The sequence below is a fragment of the Cyanistes caeruleus genome, chromosome 4 (genome assembly GCF_971803275.1).
Source record: "Cyanistes caeruleus chromosome 4, bCyaCae1.hap1.1, whole genome shotgun sequence".
In the NCBI taxonomy this organism is placed as follows: Eukaryota; Metazoa; Chordata; class Aves; order Passeriformes; family Paridae; genus Cyanistes; species Cyanistes caeruleus.
Window position 1 is genome coordinate 81927820 of NC_141704.1, and position 16838 is coordinate 81944657.

The 16838-nt window shown below is 44.0% G+C and overlaps 2 protein-coding genes across 2 annotated transcripts in view; one reads left to right on the plus strand and one right to left on the minus strand.

Annotated features, from left to right (window-relative positions):
- The window catches only part of BCL2L13 (BCL2 like 13), a 40552-nt gene extending 38405 nt beyond the window's left edge, over positions 1-2147 (minus strand). Inside the window, exon 1 of the mRNA XM_086886034.1 lies at positions 1852-2147. The gene's annotated coding sequence lies outside the window, so the exon portion shown is untranslated. The remainder of the gene's footprint in view (positions 1-1851) is intronic.
- ATP6V1E1 (ATPase H+ transporting V1 subunit E1) lies at positions 2077-14146 on the plus strand. The gene is made up of 9 exons (XM_023925291.2): positions 2077-3320; positions 6693-6758; positions 7682-7791; positions 8253-8319; positions 10116-10205; positions 11469-11537; positions 11908-12002; positions 12832-12919; positions 13516-14146. The coding sequence occupies exons 1-9, from the start codon at positions 3288-3290 to the stop codon at positions 13576-13578; spliced, it is 681 nt and encodes a 226-aa protein (XP_023781059.1). The 5' UTR covers positions 2077-3287; the 3' UTR covers positions 13579-14146.
- The last annotated feature ends 2692 nt before the right edge of the window (positions 14147-16838 follow it).

Sequence of the window (16838 nt, forward strand, 5' to 3'; positions counted from 1 at the left end):
AGTTGCAGTAGGACTGACATTTCCCCATGCAATCTGTCACGTCCTAATCCACAGCAGAGTTATAAATTGGATAACAGGCAGCACAAGCCTACCAATGAATACAGCGAATATAATCCCCAGCGATGAGGCCAGGCTGTGTTTCAGTCCCTGTCTGTAAAACCCTACTGTGCATCAAGATGTGTTTACTGTGCCTCATTCAAAACCCAAAATGCAACATCACTGCTCTACTGCCCAGAGCAGTTCAGCTGGTTTCTATAAACCAAACAGGCGATCAATGGATTTCAAAAACACCAGCACTGAAACAGCAGCACCACAGCCCTCAGCTTCCACTCCAAAATAGTTATTGCAGAGCTGGATGCATTCCCCACCTAGAGCCCAGGCCTCACTTACCAGCACAAACCCAATCACCCTGTGAGCTGCTGTGGCAGAACTGCTCCTGCCGAATTCTTGCAGAGCACACACGGCTCAGCCAGCGAGCACCAAGCCGAGCACGGGCAGGCACAGAGGCAGCACCACGGCAGAGCTGCAGCTCAAATCATTTTTAGGGCCGCCTGACATCGATATGCTCACGGTTTGGGTCGTCTTCCTGACATCAATCTCTGAAACAGGCAGCCACTCTCAGCTACAGCCTCGGGTTTACACGGTGCTCTTTACAAAAACGTACCAAATTTCAAGGAGTTGCAGGTCTACAAAACCACACCCCGCATCAACAAGATGGAAAATGTTCAGGCATTCTGCAGCCTTACCAGCAGGCTTGTGTGGGGATTTCGGGTGAGACTTGCATGTGTGGGCTAGTTTAACCTTGCAGCAGTTTGTCTCTGAAAGCACTTCCCATAACAGGCAGGACTATCCAAAGCACCCAGTTGTGATCAACTTGGGAGATAAATTCTCCGGAGTACTTTTCCAACTGTGTATGAGGGTATGACTAAGAGATTGTTTATAATAAACTGAGGACTATCAGTTCAAGAATGTCAGTTCCTACTGGAAATGAATCAATACTGCAGCCACTACTGAGCCTCTCGTCGTACTTAATGGATAGAAATACTGGAAAACATAATTGTTCTTTATCTGGACAGTGGTTGCAGATGACCTTTGACAGAAATGCAATTAAGTGAGCATTCTAGGCAAACGGTGTGATTTCTTTTCTAGGAAGGAAAACAAAAGCTACGTACATTATCCGCTACAAAGGTCTTCAATCCTTTGCATTTCCAAACCATCCCACCACAACATTAAATGATGACAAGTACAGCTTTTATTAACAAACTCCCATCCATTTTCCATTTTAACGTGCCTATTTGGGTTTGAGAATCCGAAAAAAGCCGTTCCAAGTTTGAGCGGCGCCGGAGCCGCCGGCGGGAGCGCAGCGTGAACCCCTCAGTTACTACGGCGATGAATGAGATATTTATACCCGGGCGGGCGGGCACGGCGTCGGGATGAGTCACCGGCGGGGCCGTGCGGGACTCGCAGCCTGCGCGCTGCCGGCTCTCCGCCGCCCACAGGGGCCTGGCACGGCCCCTTCGCCACCGCTGCCCTCCGGCTCCGGGGGTGTTCCGGGGGTGTCCCGGGCGGAGCGGGCTCCGCTCGTCCTTCGACCGCGGCGGGGGCGGGAGCGGCACCGACCGCCAGGGGGCGCGCTTGCCTCCGCCGCGCCCCCGCCGGAACGCGCGCGCCCGGCACGCGCCCCCCCCCCCCCCCAGCCCGCCCCTCACGGAGAGCGGGCGGGAGCGCGCAGAGACGCCGGTATCCGCTCCCCCCGCCCCACCCTTAAATTCATAAGTAAATGCAGACAGACAGGCAGATAAAGAAATAAATAAACAGCAAGCCCGCCCGCTCCCACGCCCGTTTCCTCACCTGCGGGCGCCGCGGGGAGGAACTGGAGGTGGAGGAAGCGGAGGAGCGGCCACAGCTCCCGGGTCGCTCCCGCCAGGGGCGGTGTGGGGATGGGGGAGGGGGGGGCGGGCGGGCGCGCGGGCTCGCGCGCTCGGCCGGTGCGCGGGCTCTGCCCTAATTTGCCGCCGCCGCCGCCGCCATGATGGAGGGGGCGGGGGCAGGAGCGCGCGGGGCGCGGCGCGTGCTGCGCGTCACGGCTCGCGCCGGGGAGGGGGCGGGGCGCTGAGGGGGGACACGCCCACATCACGTGACTGCCCGGGGGCGGGCGGGAGGGGATCCCGGTGGTCGCAGGGATTCGTTCACCGGGAAAAAACGGTGGGTGGGTTTGTGCCACCCTCTCCCGTTTTCCTCTGGGATTCGGAGGAAAAGGAGCTCTCGGCAGTTCGGTTTCCGCGGCCCTGACCTCCAGGTCACGTGGCTACAGGTGTGGGTTAGGTGGGTCTGAGTCCCAGACCTAACCCCGCCCCCGCAAGGCAGGGGGCACAAAGAAAAGAAACAGTCTGGATATAATTCCAACTGTATTTGCTATTTTATTTAGTAATATTTATTTTATAACAGACATCAACATCATTTACTATTAATTATTTACTATTTAATAAAACAACTTGCTTTTAATACTACATAGGTGGTGCCTGAAGTAATAGTAAAGCATTCTCCAGACCCAAAATACAAGCTGATTTCCAGCATTATAACGGCAGTATGAAAAGACAGCGAAGTCTTATTTTATAATAAGTTTTTCACACAGAAAAAAAAAAACACCGAAAAAATTAAGGAAATGGAAATAAATCAGGAAGAAGCACGGATGTGACAAATAACACATTCGACAGTGATTTGGAAAGGAATGGTTTTGTCTTTTCCACCAAACGTTCCTGAAGAATGGAAATGGAAACCTCTTGCCAATTAGAACAAACCAATACTATTCTACTGCTTAAATTTCGCCATCATGAATGGCAGCAGTAACAGAACTCCTGCAATGCCCTCCTTCCTGCATCCTTCTGCTTCTCCCACTGTGGGAGCCAGCGCAGAGCTACTTTAGGGCCTTACAAACGAGTTCATCCCTGTGTTTCACCCCTGCCTGCTGCAGGTTCCGCTCTCGGCGCTGCTCCCGCGCCTTTTCCACCGCTCCGCTCAATTTCCGCACTGACGGTGACGCCACACCCGCCCCGCCATATATAGCCGTGTGACGTCACGTACTACGAGCGTTTCTATTGGGCCCCTGTGTGGTGGGCGGGGCGTGCGGCGACCCCGCCCCGGCCGTGACCCGAACCGGATCTGATTCCGCTGGCGGCCACCGACGGCACCGGGCGCGTCTCCTCGGGCCTGCGGCTGTCACCGCCACTGTCACCGCCACCGCCACTGTCACCACCGCCACTGTCACCGCCACTGTCGCCGCCGCCATGGCGCTCAGCGATGCCGACGTGCAGAAGCAGGTAGGGCCGCGGCCCCGGCCCGAGCGGAGCCCCCGAAGGGCCGTGGGGAGCGGGGCTGACGGCGCCGGGCCCGCAGTGCAGCGCTGGGGGCTGGCTCTACTGCTCTGCCCGCTGCTCCCCTGGGAAAATAAGATCGGTGGAGGGAAAGGATCCTGTCTTGGAAAAAGAAGTGTCCGGACAAGGCGATTTTTTCCGTGCCGGGGTGGATGGGCCCCACCGGGGAACTTCCCTGAGGCGTTTTGGTGACATTTTAGGGCAGATTGTAACGAGAGGGTTCATGAGCAGGCTGTGTGCTGTCTGCAGTGTTTAATTGCACCCCAAGGCAGGTAAATGCAGAGCCTTAGACGAGCTGTGGTGCTGTGGTAGATGTTTAGAGGTGAGGGCCAGTGTCTTCTCCCATGCTTGTAGTGGGAGAACCAGAGAAAGTGGCCTTAAGCTGAGACAGGGGAGATTCACATCAAGTATTATAAAGAAAATTTCACTGTTAAGGTGGTCGGGCACTGGAATAGGTTGCCCAGGTGGAGTCAGCGTCCCTGGAGGTGTTTAGGAAGTGTCTGGATCTGAAGTGGTTTAAATGTTACAGTGGAAGTGCTGCATTGATGATTGGACTGGGTGATCCTGAAGGTCTCTTCCAGCTTAATGATTCTATGGCTCCCTAAGGATTTCCTGTCTATTTTTGCTTGTAGCTGTGTTACCTGGAGTTAGCTGTACCTTAGCATTTGGGTGGGCTGCTCAGCATTCCTGGATGCCCTTTTTAGGTCTGTATCCTAAGGAGAGTGGTGCAGCCTGGGGTTGGCTTGCAGTGGAATCTTCCAGCCCTGAAGTCTGGCTGTGGACACTCCTAGAGGACACCCTGTCCCTGTTGACAGTAAACACTGCCCTCAGCTAAAAAAGCTGCTTTCAGCTGGGTTGGAGATGGTGTGTGGTGTTAAAGGCTGTGGGGATCCGGTCAGCACTGGTCTGGGTAGTTTCTTGCAGGTGATGAGCAGGTCAGGCAAGTTGCCTTTGTCCTCTGCATCACAAGTACTTGTGTCTCACTTTCTCATTCAGTAAACATAGTCTCTTGGCAAGGAAGCCTCACAATGAAAGTAAAATTGGTAGGCTGCCTTTCTCCAAAAGGAGAATTGTAACATTACATTGTATTCATTTTATCTGCAAAGCTCAGGGTTTTTTTCCCTGCCTTTCCATGAACATAATAAAGCTGACATTAGAGTGGTCTTGCTCAGCCAGAATTGACCTGAACTTCAAAGGTTAGTTCAGGCTCTGGTGATGTATTAAACATGTAATACCAATAGCATTTCACATCTGCAGCTTTCCTATCAGTGCTTTACACTCCTGAGCCCAGGATGATGCTGTGAGCTGCAGAGGAGAGTGCTGATGGCTGGCAGTCCTGCATGTGGATGAATCTGGCATGAACTTGCCAGCTGGTCCTCTAAACTCCTTGCCACCACACTTCCAATGGTTGTCACTTGGAAAATCATTTCTGGTTTAGACTTTTTCCCACTGACAGAGTTGCTTTCTTATTATGTCAAAGATGTTTAATTTATTGGTCTGTCTGGTCACTTCTAAGGCCCATCTAACATCTAGAGCTTCCCTTGGAAAGGATAATCACACTGCTCCTGATGGGGAAATACTTCCTTTCTATAGGAAATACTGCTTTAAAATAAGTCTGTCATTTCAAAATACATTTTTGACATTGTTATTAAAACTAATCCTATTTATAGATGTGAAAATCTCACTTTGGATCTCTCTTCATTTATATAAAAAGCAAAAAGGGATTTCAGTACAGCAGGAGGGAAGTAACACTGTTTAGTCTTACCAGTCTAGGAGAAGTGGATTCCATATTAGCTTCCATCTCATTCCTTTTCTTCATGCAGAGGATGTTTCCTGAGCACCCAGAACTGTTAAAAGTGCTTTTCCAAAATTCAGAAACCAGACTACACTGGAGGAAGTGACTCAGTAACATAAAGACTGCTGCTGCTGCTTGGTTCTCAGTCTTCTTCAACAATAGGCTGTTCAGCAAAATAATATTCTTATTTTAAATGCCTCTCTTGTCCTTTCTGAAATGCAGGGTAGGAAGTTGATGCTGTAGGTAGACAAGCACTTGAAAATCTCTGCAGACACAAATTAAAAATAAACCTCCTGATTTGATTTTGAGGATGTAGATGTTACTGTTCACTTCTTCCACTGTGTTAACATGTGTTTAAAATCTTCCACTTGTCTCTTCACTTCTGTATTTTCATCTCTATGGGCTTAGTGCTGTTCTCCACATTGGCTCAGTTTTCACCTCGGCACCTTTCTAATCTCTTTAAAACATTTAATTTTAACATGAGATTCTATAAATAAGAGTCTTTTGTGTGAGTTTATTCAGAGTGGATTTTCTGCAAAATGTGTTAAGTGCAAGCAAAAAGTCAGTAAGTTTTTATGGTCTGTTCCATCTGACTGTGGAAGTGTCTGTACCTCATCCCAGTTTAAGTTTGGTTGGGAATGAGGTCTGGTCACACAGAAAGGCACATGATGGATGAAGAGAACTTGATCTGATTGCTTTCCTGGTCTTTAAGCTGCTGGACCTGGGCTTTGTAGTGCTTTGAGGTGGCTGCAGAAATGTTTTTCAAGTAGAACTTGCTGGTTCATGTGGGGCTCTGAAGCAGCAGGTGACATTCTTGATGTGGTCTGGGTCACAGAACATTGCTGCTGCTGTCTCCTTCCCCAGCCCCTCCAAAGTGACCTTATACAGAATTTATAGCAGTTTTTCAAGAGAAGGGGTTCTGGTGTTCAGAGGAACTTGTGGCTGTACAAACCTGACCAGAATGGTCAAGTAGCACTTTGCTTTGCTTCACTGTTCACCTGTGGAAGGCCCAGGTTCATTCAGATTCCATCTATATTAATGTTTATATTTCATGTAAATGTTTCCTGTAAATGTCATAACAGACTCACTTTGCTGTGTGAGGATTTTTGAAGTCTGGAAGGTTTTTTTTTAATAATCCCAGGGGTGAAAAGAGTTGGTCTCATTAGTGAAGAGCAAAAACACCCAGCCTCACATTTATACAAATTTACTTTTGGATTGGTTGTTTTGTTTGTTTTTTTTTAATAGTTGCATACCTGAAATGCATTCTTCTAATGGCAGCTAATGAAACAGCATTATATAGAATTATTGGGGAAAATAGTGTTCTTGTAATATATGTCAAGATGAACTTGCTCTTTAGTGTGTATTCTCAATTAAATTTCCTTGCAAAACAATATTATATGAATTAGTAAATGGATATGGAGGATCTAAAAATGAGGAGATAAATATATATATATATATACCTACTTCCTCTGGGCAATGTTCTTTCCTACAGAAAATATTTTCTTTCCTCTCTCTTGTTACAGATCAAGCACATGATGGCTTTCATTGAGCAGGAAGCCAATGAAAAGGCTGAAGAAATAGATGCAAAGGTAAAAATGGAAGTTCACTGTCAGTAAGTTCAAAAGAAAAACTGCATCCCACATCCTGCTTTGAAAGTGGCAGTCAGAGAGGGCTAGAACACCTTTATAAGCTATAGCTGATTTCTGTTTAGTTATTATATAGCAAAAAACGCTGTACCAGATAAACCTAGCTTTTGACAAATGAAAATGACTCAGAGCTGGTTTTGGTCAATGTTTTGGTGGTTCTTGAATATAAATATATTTGTATCAAAGTGCACCCCATTTTTTTAGCAATCAGGAGAGCAGAGTGGTAATGTGACTCAGTTGGATTAAGCAGAACACCTTCCCCCACTAAATTAGTATTTAAGGCATGAATTGAATTACTTGCAGAATGCTTCACTTAGGTTAAGCCACAAGAGACTGGGTTTAATATTAACCTGGTGATAGAGTATAGATGTTTACTGAAGAAGGATTAATGGTGCCTTTTAGCCTCAACAGTCTGCATTATACCACTGCTGAAATGCCTTTGGTATTTATTTGGTATTTAAATATTGCCTGTTGGTATTGGACTCAGCATATGTGTTGCTGATAATATTTAATCTCCCTTTAACATTTAGATTTACACAAATATTTAATCAGTACTAAAGCAAGTATTCCTGAAGATCTGCAAACACAATTCAGAAATTGAGATTGGAGTCTCAGGTATAAGTAGGAGAATTATCCATGTGTTTTTACATTCTGTCTGGTGAGGCTTTACAAAAAGAAAAAACAAACAACAGCTGTACTGTCACCCTCCTTGTGTAAGAATTACTTAAAGAGGTGAAGGGTTTTTATATGGAACCATGAATTGTATCATCCTATCCTGTCTGTGAATGTGCTCTGTTACATTTTGGTTCTGTTTTTTTCAGCCCAGGGAATCAGTTTCCACTTCAGTTATTTAATTTTTACTGTAGGCAGAAGAAGAATTCAACATTGAGAAGGGTCGCCTTGTTCAGACACAGAGGCTGAAAATCATGGAATATTATGAAAAGAAGGAGAAGCAAATTGAACAGCAAAAGAAAATGTAAGTTTCTTGGGTTACACAGCTGACTTCAGAGCCTGAGCTCTCATTTTGTTGTTAATTTTGTACAAAATTCTTCTTCCCTTGCAAACTGGCAAATTGTAGACAGCATATTTAGTTCTAATTGTGAGTTTCTCTTTTTTTCTGGGGAGAAATTATCAAAGCTGAGCTACAATGGTGTAACGTAGTGTGATGAAAGAATTCTTCACAATTCTTCATGTAGTTATGTTACTCTGGGGCAAATAATCATGTTTGGTTTAGTTGGGCTGGGTCTTCACCAAGAAAGGACTTCTGCAGTTTAATCTTTTGTGCAAGTCCAGAAACAGATTCAAACAGGTGAACAGACCTCGTTTTTAAGTGTTGTAGAATTATTACCTCTAAATGCAAAGTGTGGAGTTAAATGTTACAGTTCTTCTGTCAAAGGCTGATGGATTGATTCATCTTTATCATGCATGAACTTGCAGTCAGATGTCCAACCTGATGAATCAAGCAAGGCTGAAGGTCCTCAAGGCAAGGGATGACCTTATTGCAGTGAGTATCTTTGAAGTAAACACACAGTCTCTGTTTCTACCATATGTTAGGAAATTGAACCATTCTCTAAAGAAAATACAATTTTTGATTGAGTGACATTTGCTTCAAGATACAAAAATGACTTTCCAAGCTGCTCTGAAAAGGCCTAGGGGATTTAGTCCAGCTTTGCTAATCTCCTTCTTTTCACAGTTTCTGTTACCTGCTGTTTTAGGGAAATACATTGGTCTGCCAGGAACATTGCAGGCAGTGTTGTATCTGTCATTTGCACAGTAGCTTGTTTCTTTAAAGAGCAGCAACTCTCTCTTGCACAGTTGGTAGAACTTTGAAATTCTGTTTGCCTCAAGCAACATTTGTGTGAAAAACCCAGCATGGCATAAGCAAGGAGGCTTAAAACACCTCCTAAAAGTTGTTTTTTTTTGTGTCCTTCAGTGGCCTATAGTACTTGAAAAGTTTTGCTTCTTGTTCTGGTAGGTGACCAGTGTGTGTGTTGACATAGAGAGTGAGAAATCATTCATCAGAGCAGGCTCCTTGTTTGGGTGTCCTGTGTTTATCTCTCACCACAGGCAGTGTGTCCCCATTCTGCTCACTGAGCAGTGACCAGCTTTGCTGTGCTCTCCCACCCTGTCTCAGAGATATCTCTATTTGGGTGTTCCATGTTCTGCTAGATGGGGCTGTTGAGCTGTTGGAAAAGCTTGAGGGGCCCGTGGAAGTCAAAAATAAAGGATGGCATAAATGTTCAGGTTGATGCTACTGTGAAAAAGAGGAGTTAGCAGAAGAAAATCACCAGTTTATTGACTCTTTAAAATGAGTTTCAAACTTTAGATTGTATTCCCAGAGAGGAGGAAGGTGGATTGCTCAAGGGCTAACTCTGTTGTGGTAGTCTCTGCTGGGTAATCTCTTCCTCATTTATCTGCTGACTCAACCTCATGCTTCTGAGTAATTCTAAACACTCTTCCTCATTTTGAAACATTTAAAGTCACATGCTGCTCACTCTTTCTTGCCTTATCAGATCTTTGGCTCCTTTCATGAAGAGAGATGAGCAGTTCCAGAAATGCAGTGTTACTCTAGGGAGGACAGAATAACTAGGTTTGACCATGACAGTAAATTGTGATAGTTTTATATCCTCCTACTGATTGTGTTACTGTGCACTCTTTTTCTAACACCTTGAGATAGCACAGGAGAGAGTTTCTTTATCTGAAGCATTTCTGATGGTCCAGTTTCAGGAGCTTTGATTGACTCCTTAAAAATTTCTTAAAAATTCAATCCCATCCAATACTGATTTGCTGAGTAAAGATAATTAAGATAGCTCCTACAAATTAAAAATAAGCTCTCTCTTTTAAACTTTCACTTGCATTTACTTAAAATTAAAGAATACCTAACCTGGATATTATTTGATGGAAAAAGAAATTGGATTTCTCTGCTCAACTATAAAGCTAAAAAATTTATTTGGACAACTGTATTATTTTACATTAAACAATTACTCACTACATATTTAGTTTATCTAAGTTAACACTCTAAGTAGCATCCTTTTACTCCCAAGCTCTCCCTTTTTCACACAACAGGAATTACTGTCAGGTTCTAATGAGGTCAGCCCAGGGCAGGAAGAAGGGAAGTGTTGGGCAGGGATAGTGTGCCATGCACAGAGATGGAGGTCTAGCTTGGATGAACACCAGCTGGAGTGTACATTTACGTGTTGGCAGGGTGTGAGAGCTATAATAGAAGTACAGAAAGTTGGTAGGCATGAAACCAAATGCCAAACAGATGGGCTCTGCTGATCTGATTTCTTCTGAATGTAGGATTTGCTGAATGAGGCCAAGCAGAGACTTGCCAAGGTGGTGAAGGATACTGCCAGGTACCAGACACTGCTGGATGGACTAGTTCTACAGGTAAATATTTAAATTGTAAAAAATGGATCATTGCTAAGTTTCTTTTGTCAGAAATAGCCCTCTGAAAGTTACAGTTGTATTGGAGTCTGGATCAAATGCTGCTGGGTGATCCTTGAGTTTTAAACATCACTTCAATATCTTTTTGAGTCTTGGACTCTGAACAGAAAAGGTTGTGGCTTATTTTGAGGTGTAGAGCCTGGTGTAGCAGCAAGCAGCAGTTCCACTGTAAGAATAATTGCAGATTGTGCATTTAATGTGCACACACACATTTTAGGGTGCACACATTAAGCTCCTGCAGATGAGTTGGATCAAATGCACCTTTGGCAGAGGCTGTTTTTCCAAACCCACAAATCAGTCGATATCCGCTTTGAAAACCTTTTCGGCGTTTGAGACTTAATAAGCTTTGACAAATTTGCTGTAGTATGGAATGTCCCTGTGACAGAAGCAGGCACAGAAAGCAGAAACCAGAGCTTTGTTTGCCTAGAAGGACATCCTCAAACCCCAGAAATGAACAGCTGAAAGTAAGCATTGGCCAGGGCAGTCCTGTGAGCTCTGGTGCCTCCTTCTGGCACAGACCGGTCCTGTGAACTCCCAGGAGCCACCCACGAGCTCTCCTGTCACATTTGGACGGCAGAATTTTCTCAGTCGTGTCTCCTGCCAGTTTGTGCCTCCACCTGGGTGTTGTTTCTTGTCACACTCGTGTCTGGTGTTGCTGTACATCAAACAAACCTTTCTTGCTCTTGCAAATTGGCCACTCTTTTTATCTTGTTATGTTAGATCCAGTGAGGGATCTGAGATCTGTGCTCACAGGTGGACCAGATGGTCATTATAGGTCCCTTCAAACTGAACTAAACTTACTTTATTCTGTTGTAGCCTCAGGTATTACCACAGGAACTGCAAGGACAGGCATCTGAAACTGCTGCATGTCTCCAAGAGCTTGGTTGCATGCTCTGTGTATTTGGATTAGCAGTGATCCTTATGTGTGCATGAATTACTGGCCAACACAATCCTGAGATTCCATATGTTCAGTTGCACTTGAGTTCCAAAAACATCATCCATATTTGGGTTCTTCCCCAGATATTGGTGCTGTCCTCTCAGAATGTCTGCCTGAGGTGAACTTGTGAGCAAAGATCTAAATAAATGAGGCTGATATTGTTGGGGTTTGGGTTTCAAATTGATCAGCTTCTTTCCTTTCTTGGGGTTAAATAATTCTGACAAAGAAACATTGTCTTCCTGCAAAACTGAAATGATTATTCCTTGCAGGGATTCTACCAGCTGCTTGAGCCCAGATTAGTTGTTCGGTGCAGGAAGCAGGATCTCCCCATGGTTAAGGTAAGACACCTGGAACATTTTGACAGTGCTGTGCTCACAGATGTTTGCAGATGTTTGCTGCTCAGATCCTCCCCTCTCTGTGTAATATGAAAACAAGCTTTGCATTTTGCACCTCTGTTCCAAAGTTTGGGATCATTTCCATCCTTGGATAATGCCTTGGAAACTTTAGACATGGCTACAGTATTAAAAATAATAAGTGGGTTTGGCTGAAGAGCCAAAATTAAATGCATTTGCTTAATTAAAAAAAAAAAAAAAAAAAAAAAGAGGTCCCAATCCCTTCATTTTATTAGTACAAGTGATTGAATGATCAAACCTGAGTGCTGCAGGAGAATTTGTCAGTGCTGACTGGAAGTTTTATCTTGTGTCCTAGACTGCTGTACAGAAGAGCATTCCCATCTACAAAAATGCCATAAAAAAGGATGTGGATGTTCATATTGACCAAGACAGCTTCCTGCCAGAAGATATGTAAGGAAAATGGTGTTGTTTTGTACAGGGCACTAACTTAATGCAACTTTTCAAGCCACAGCTCACATTAGTGTCAGAAAATTAAGTATGGAATGTCCTCAAAGTGGCTGCTGCTGTTCTTGTGGAACTGGCACTTCTTTATCAGACACAGACTCTGCAGTTTTCTCCAGACAAGCTCTGTCTCCATTAAAAACATGAGGAAAAGTTTTGTGCAGTCTCCAGCCTGATTCACAGTAGTGGAGCAGGGGATAACTGTGCATAGGAACTGAGCCACTGCTCTTTTAAGGAGAGAGAATATGGATGTAGCCATGCTTTCTGTCTCAAGATGAAGCAAACTGGGTCTTAAGGTGCTGCAGGATAATCACTTGATGGGGTTTGTGTCAGTTCTGTCTGCAAGGCTCCATTTCCACTTGGAATCACAGAGGTACCACAGACAAAGCTGTGTACTCTGTCATCTTTATGTATGGGCCAACAAACAATACTTCTAGCTCTTTTCCTCCCTTTCCAAAATGTCTTAATAACAGAGCCTGAAGCTGTTTTGCAGGGACAAATTGCATAGCTCCACTTATATTTAAAACATGCCTATGAGGATCCTTGCACATAGCTGTGGTTTCAGAGAACTCCAAAGATGCTTTGCACTGCTGCTTCACTGGATCTCTTTGTGCTGCATTCCTATTAACACATGATCAAAGGTTGTTTTTTCAAAAAGAGAAATTTTAGCCATGTGTCTGATTTGCCTATAAATGCTGATTTGGGATATGTTTGCAGCATTCTGACTCTGACCTGTGGATTTCACTGAATTATTTCTTTTTTTGTTATCCATCTTTAGTGCTGGAGGTGTTGAAATCTACAACAGTGATGGTAAAATTAAAGTTTCCAATACCCTGGAAAGTCGTCTGGACCTTGTAGCCCAGCAGGTGAGTTTCTCCCAACAACCTAGGTAAACAAAATACAATGAATTAGTTTGTTCTTGTAATGAAATCCTTGTGTTTCCAAAGTGTCACATAGTGCATGGCATCAGACTTCATTGGGAATGACAAGTAGGAAGTTATTTTTGAAAGGAAAGAAGAAAATTACCTGTTGTTTGTGCAACAAAAAAAAACAACATCATGGCTTTCCCCAGAATGATTCCTTTTGAATTAATCTTAAGCATAAAACTCTCTAAATTATGATACTGAAAGCCTTGATTATGCCTGCACTGCAGTCAAGATGCTGAAATGCTGAGGCTAACTTGAATTGCTGAAGCTAACTTGAGTACAAACTTTGGCTGAGACCTGTTACACCCAAGTGCAAAAAAAACCCCTAGCTCTGGCATGTCTTATGCTGCAGTACAGGCAGTGCTTTCAGTCTACAGAGTAGCAGGCAATGTGTGATCAGAGAAAGACTTCAGAAAGCTCAGATGAGCTGACTTGTTAATTTTGAAGGCAGCCTAACTATCCCACAGTGCCTGCAGGAAGAACACACAGCAGTTTTATTGCCCATTTCACATAGCTGATGTGCTCTTTCTCTACAGATGATGCCAGAAATCAGAGTGGCTCTCTTTGGTGCTAATGCCAACAGGAAGTTTTTGGACTAAACCTCTATGAGAGAAGGTGGGATCTGTTCCACTGCCATACTGAAGGGGATGCAAAAGCATCTGCTAATCTAAAATCTTGAAATTTAACATTACTGTGTCATCCAGTATCTGTTCTTCAATCGAATAATTTTGCATACCTGCTGTGCTTAGCCTCTCTACTTGTGGTTAGAATGCATTGCTCAAAGGATGTGAAGACATACATATTCATCCAGAAGTGGCACTAGAAAATGGAGGCACTTGGGCTCTTGGCTTTCCTTACACTGTTGTGACTCTTTAAAAGACAAGTGGTCCATTTATGGTCACTCTCTTTGCTTTGGCCACATCTCTCTCAAGTTGTCTGATCTGTGGAGTAAATTATTATGCTGCTGATGGCAAATCTCCTTTCAGTTGTGGTCTTCAGTGTTATAGAGGGCATGTATTCCTTCCCAAGTTCAGTAGTTCAATTCATGTTACTTGGTCAGGCATTTCCTGTTCTGTATATGTGATTTAAGAAAAAAAGAAAAAAAAAAAAAAAAGCCTGAGCCTGTAAAACTCTATTTATTAAAATAAAAATGCGTGTGTGTATGGAGTTCCTTGTCACTTCTCTCTGGGGCATTGGCAGCAAGTTTTGAAAAGTGGGATTGTTTGTGAAAGGACTTTCTACCTGAGCTGTGTGTATGAGCTGTTCTGTGAAGCTGGAAGTGCAAGGAGTAGTGCCAAGCTCTTTGCAGGAATAATGTTGGATTGTAGGCAAAGCTTTTGAATAGGATCTAGGATACTGGAGCATCATTCTCCCTGAAAAATGGGTCAGTAGTTTTGTTCCCTCTGTCTTCTGTCACAGGAGAGAACTACAGTAACACAACTGTGCTACTTAGATAAAACAAACACAATCCATTTCCCCTCACAAGTTTGTTGTTGCTGTGCAGGAGATCCAGACTGCACCCTGACTCTTCCTAATGCTCAATTCTGAGATTTCTTTCATGGAAAATAGAAGCTGATGAATTATTACTTAAATAAATCTTGAAATCATCTTCTCTAAGTATTGCAGTGAGTCAGGAACGGTAGGAATTTTTCATTGTGCCGTGAAGAGCATTTGCCAAGCTGCAGCAACACTGGCTTTATGCAGTGTTTTTAACCTGAGGCCTTCATGTGTGTGCCCTCATGTAAAGTAGACTCCAAATGCCAGATTAGCCTTTTACTGCCTCATTCCTCTCAAATGGAGATTGACTGCTAAGAAAATCCTGATTCCAAGTTTATTTAACCTGTGTCTGGAAGAAATTCTTTAAATTTGCTCTTAGGAAATAAGATTATTTAGCAAGGTTGGGTTTTTTGATTTTACTGCTCTTTGCTGTTGCATTTAGGTGCCAGCTCTTGTTTTCCACATAGATGGTTATGGTATTTATTCCTTTTCAGCACATGTTTCTGTGACTGGGCAAGAAGTGTGTCAGGATTAAATCTCTTGCTAGGTTTTGGATACCTGTTACAGCTTTTATCTTTGCAACAGTCGCTGATCCAGCTTCCTCACACTGGGCAGACCTTCACAAATCAGGGTCTTGCATACTTTTAAAAAGCAAAATAATAACTACATAAGTGATAACTGGATTTGTGATTCTCACACTGGAAGATGTTGGAGTTACTTACCATTAACTTTTCTCTGTTAGTTTTGTATCTTCCTTCTCAGGAAAGAGGAAGAAACTCGTTACACTTGGATTCAAAAATCAGTGTCCTCCAGAATGTGTTCAGTGTTAGTCAATGACAGCAGTGATTTAAAGCAGGTCGTTAAGAAAGGCTCTGAGATTTATGTACCTCACAGCTGAAGTCCAGGACTAGGGGGTTTGTACCCCTACAGCTCTCCCCAAGTTGGCTGAGGCATTATATGGAATATCATGGTCCTTTATTCCAGGTGATAGGAACTGTTACCAGGTTTTTTTTACCTCAGAGATGCAGAGGAAAATGGGATATCCCATCCATGTGTACCTAGTGTAGTAACCCTGTTATCTTCAGCCAGGCCTCCTTCAGTGTTTGTGCACAGGTTTTTGCAAGTCAAATGAGGAACAAAAGCAGCATTTCAGGACAATTTCAGAATTCCTTCTGGAGCATTTTTGCAGCACAGTTTTGTTGAACTGTACTGCTGACTGTAGCCCGATGACCTAGGGCAAATCAATGAGAATATTGATCTTTATTCATCTTTGTATAAGCATGCATAATATTCCAGTTGGGCACAGCAAACAAGCCCTAAGCCAGATCATCGCATTAAGAAACTGGACAAATACAGGGAACAAAGGAGGCATTAAATCAGGGAAAAATTCTCTGTGAAGTTGTGATTGGAAAGGCAAGCACTGCAGATTAACAGTGAGATGGTTCAGTCTAATGGAAAAGGAGTCAGGAAAATGGATAATATTGCACTTGTTCTGCAGAGTTGGCAGTGGAAAATTTAAGAGCAGGCTTGACACTAAGTGGTCACCAGAGAACTTGAAATGTTCCTGCACATCTGAATCACAACCCTGTTTTAGAAGGTAGTTTTCACACCTAGGGCTATTAACATTAATCAGTATATGAATGATTCCTGGAAGTGCATGCACGTGTCAAGAAGAGAGAAAGCCTGGAAGAAAACACCCAGAAGCTGGCAGAGGGAGGGTACCTTGCTTGTTTCATGCCCCTGTCTTGATCTGCTGATGTTAGCAAGCAGAATATGCATCTCCTGGAAAACAGAAAAGTGTGAACTCATACAGCCCAATAACACACACAGAACAGCCAGGCTGGGGCCACCTCCATGGACACACAACCTGTGCCTGAAATAGCTGGGGAGGTTAAAAGAAAATCACCCATTTATTCAATTCCAAAGAAAGTGCAGTGAAGGAGGAAGAGAAAAATTTGGAAATAAAAGTCAACCACCCCAGGGGAAAATTCAGAGCAAAAAAATTTCTTTAGTTAAGTGAACTCTGAGCTGTTACTCTGGGGAGCAAAGGCTTGATAGTGCACTAAAGCAACTTGGCAAAAGGTGTTTAGCCCTAAGCAAGAGCCCAGACAGACTTCAGTGTGGTTTGGCTGGGTGTGCTGTTTGATACAGGCAGCTCAGAGAGGCAGGTGGGGGCCCCATCCTGCCTCTCAAACATGTTTGCAGGGAGCAGGCCGTGACAAGAAGGCCCTTCCAGGGCTGGGAAGTTCCTGCTGCTCTCAGCCAAAGTAGAGCTGGCTGGGAAACCCCAAATCTGTCTCCCTAGGCATCTCATTCAGAGCATCCCATACTGTTTCTTTGGCTTTGCTTTAGAGCAAGCAAG